General features: G+C 43.8%; 1 protein-coding gene across 1 annotated transcript; it reads right to left on the bottom strand.

Moving 5' to 3' along the window:
- Positions 1-1,565: 1,565 nt before the first annotated feature.
- Positions 1,566-1,979, bottom strand: LOC145397111 (protein FAM200B-like). The gene has a single exon (XM_080270313.1). The coding sequence runs from the start codon at positions 1,977-1,979 to the stop codon at positions 1,566-1,568; it is 414 nt and encodes a 137-aa protein (XP_080126439.1).
- Positions 1,980-2,191: the final 212 nt, after the last annotated feature.

A 2,191-nucleotide genomic window follows, 5' to 3' on the forward strand; every position in this document is an offset into this window, starting at 1 on the left:
TCAAACTTTTTTGGCTCCGACCCCTACAAATTACTTCGATAGATTCGCGACCCACTCCCCCAGCAACAATGCATTTCTAACAATCACTATAACACATTTCCCTGTCTCCGTGTATCTGCTTGCCTGTCTATGTATGTATGTATGTATGTACGTGCGTACGTATGTATGTATGTATGTATGCATGTGCGTATGTAAGCTTGTATGGATCTCTCTCTCTCTCTCTCTCTCTCTCTCTCTCTCTCTCTCTCACACACACACACACACACACACACACACACACACACACACACACACACACACACACACACACACACAGTCTTTAAAGGCTGAACAACTTACCATTATTAATGGGAAGAATGGGATTGCTTCTTGGAGCACAGTGTCTCCAGCCTTGGGGCGATGCTGGAAACTGCAACACGGAGATCATCCTCGACACGAAGTCGTGATCGGTACTTGTTTTTTATGTATGTTAGTGCGGAAAATGTAACTTCACAACGGTAGGTCGATCCGAAAGGCGTCAGTACATTCATTGCGCTCTTGGATAATCCTGGATATTCTTCTGTCACTGATATCCAAAACTTATCCAGTGTTGTCGACTCAAACTTCATCCGTAAGGTTCGATCACATGAGAGTTCAAGCAGTGCATCCTCCAGATCAGATGGTAAGTGACTCCCGGTAGCAGTGAACGGTTGTCGTATCCAGTCATGTCGTTGTAGAGTTGTCTCTTCCGTGATGTACTTTTTGAAGTGGTCAAAGAGGCTTCGAAGGTGAGTCGCTATGGCTCCTCTCATGTTATCCAAACATGCGTGCAGTCCATTCTCTTCAACGAATTCATCCAGCAAGGGAAACATTTCAACATTTCCCTCTTCAGATCTCACAGCCCATCGTTCCAGCTTCCTTTTGAATGCATTTACTTTGTCGGACATTGTCAAAATGTTTGTATTTGGGCCTTGTATTGACAAGTTCAGCTCATTCAGTTTTTCATAAATGCTTGCAAGATATGCAAGTTTTGCTAGCCATGTGGAGTCACACAAATGAACACTGAGTGTGGACCCACATTCAAGAAGAAAGAGGCGAACTTCATCCCTCACCTGATACAGGCGTGTGAGAACCTTGCCTCTGGAGAGCCATCTGGCCTCTGTGTGGAGCAATAAAGCCTCATGGTCCGAACCCATGTTCTTACAAAGTGTGGCAAACAATCTGGCGTTCAGTGGCCGTGACTTTACGAAATTCACTATTTTAATTGCAGTTTCAAGAACACTGTTTAGCTCTGGAACAAGAGCCTTACTAGCAAGAGCTTCCCGATGAATAATACAGTGAGTAAAATTAACATTAGGAGCCACCTGCAAGATTTTTCCTCTTAATCCTTTCCTTTTACCCAGCATTGCCCCAGCCCCGTTTGTGCATACACCAACACACTGGTCCCAAGGCAATCCTATCTCATGTAGCTTGCTGTCTAACTCTGTGAAAATAGCATCCCCTGTGCATGTTCCTTCCAAAGTAGAGCAAAACAACATGTCCTCATTAAGTCTTCCATCAAAACTGTATCTTATGAATACGAGTAACTAAGCAGAATTTGAAATGTCAGTCGACTCATCAACCTGCAAAGCATACCTCACATTCTTCACTATTTCAATCAGTTGACACCGAATGTCATCTGCAATGTCATGAATACGCCGCCTTACGGTGTCGTTTGACAGAGGGATAGTGTCAAGGTCACGGGCCACTTTTTCTCCGTGCATAGCTCGACACATTGCCACTGCAGCAGGTTTTATGAGGTCTTCACCAATTGTGTGTGCCTTTTTCTTCTGTGCAATTAGGTATGCAACCGCATATGATGCCACTTGAGCTTCGGCAGGAGTTGTAGTTTTCTGTGTTATCACCTGTTTTTGTCCCTGTAGCCCTTTTTCCTTTCGTTGGAAAAAGTCTGTTGTCTTTTTAGCATGATCTGGATGTTTGGTTTGCAAGTGTCTTTTCATTTTCGCTGGTTTCAGGCTTTCGTGTGCAAGAACAAAACACAGAACACACTGAGGATGATGAATATCATTAACTGTACAGCAAGTAAATCCATATTGTATGAATTCTTCCTGATATTTTCGGCGCTTGGATGGTCGGTCACACTGGTATGTTTTTGCGTTATGTTCGTCATGGCCCTTATTCCCACTTGACGTGCTTGGTTACTCGGAATTAA

This window comes from Coenobita brevimanus, chromosome 40 (genome assembly GCF_032717465.1).
Source record: "Coenobita brevimanus isolate Jiangsu-jjx chromosome 40, ASM3271746v2, whole genome shotgun sequence".
Lineage (NCBI taxonomy): Eukaryota > Metazoa > Arthropoda > Malacostraca > Decapoda > Coenobitidae > Coenobita > Coenobita brevimanus.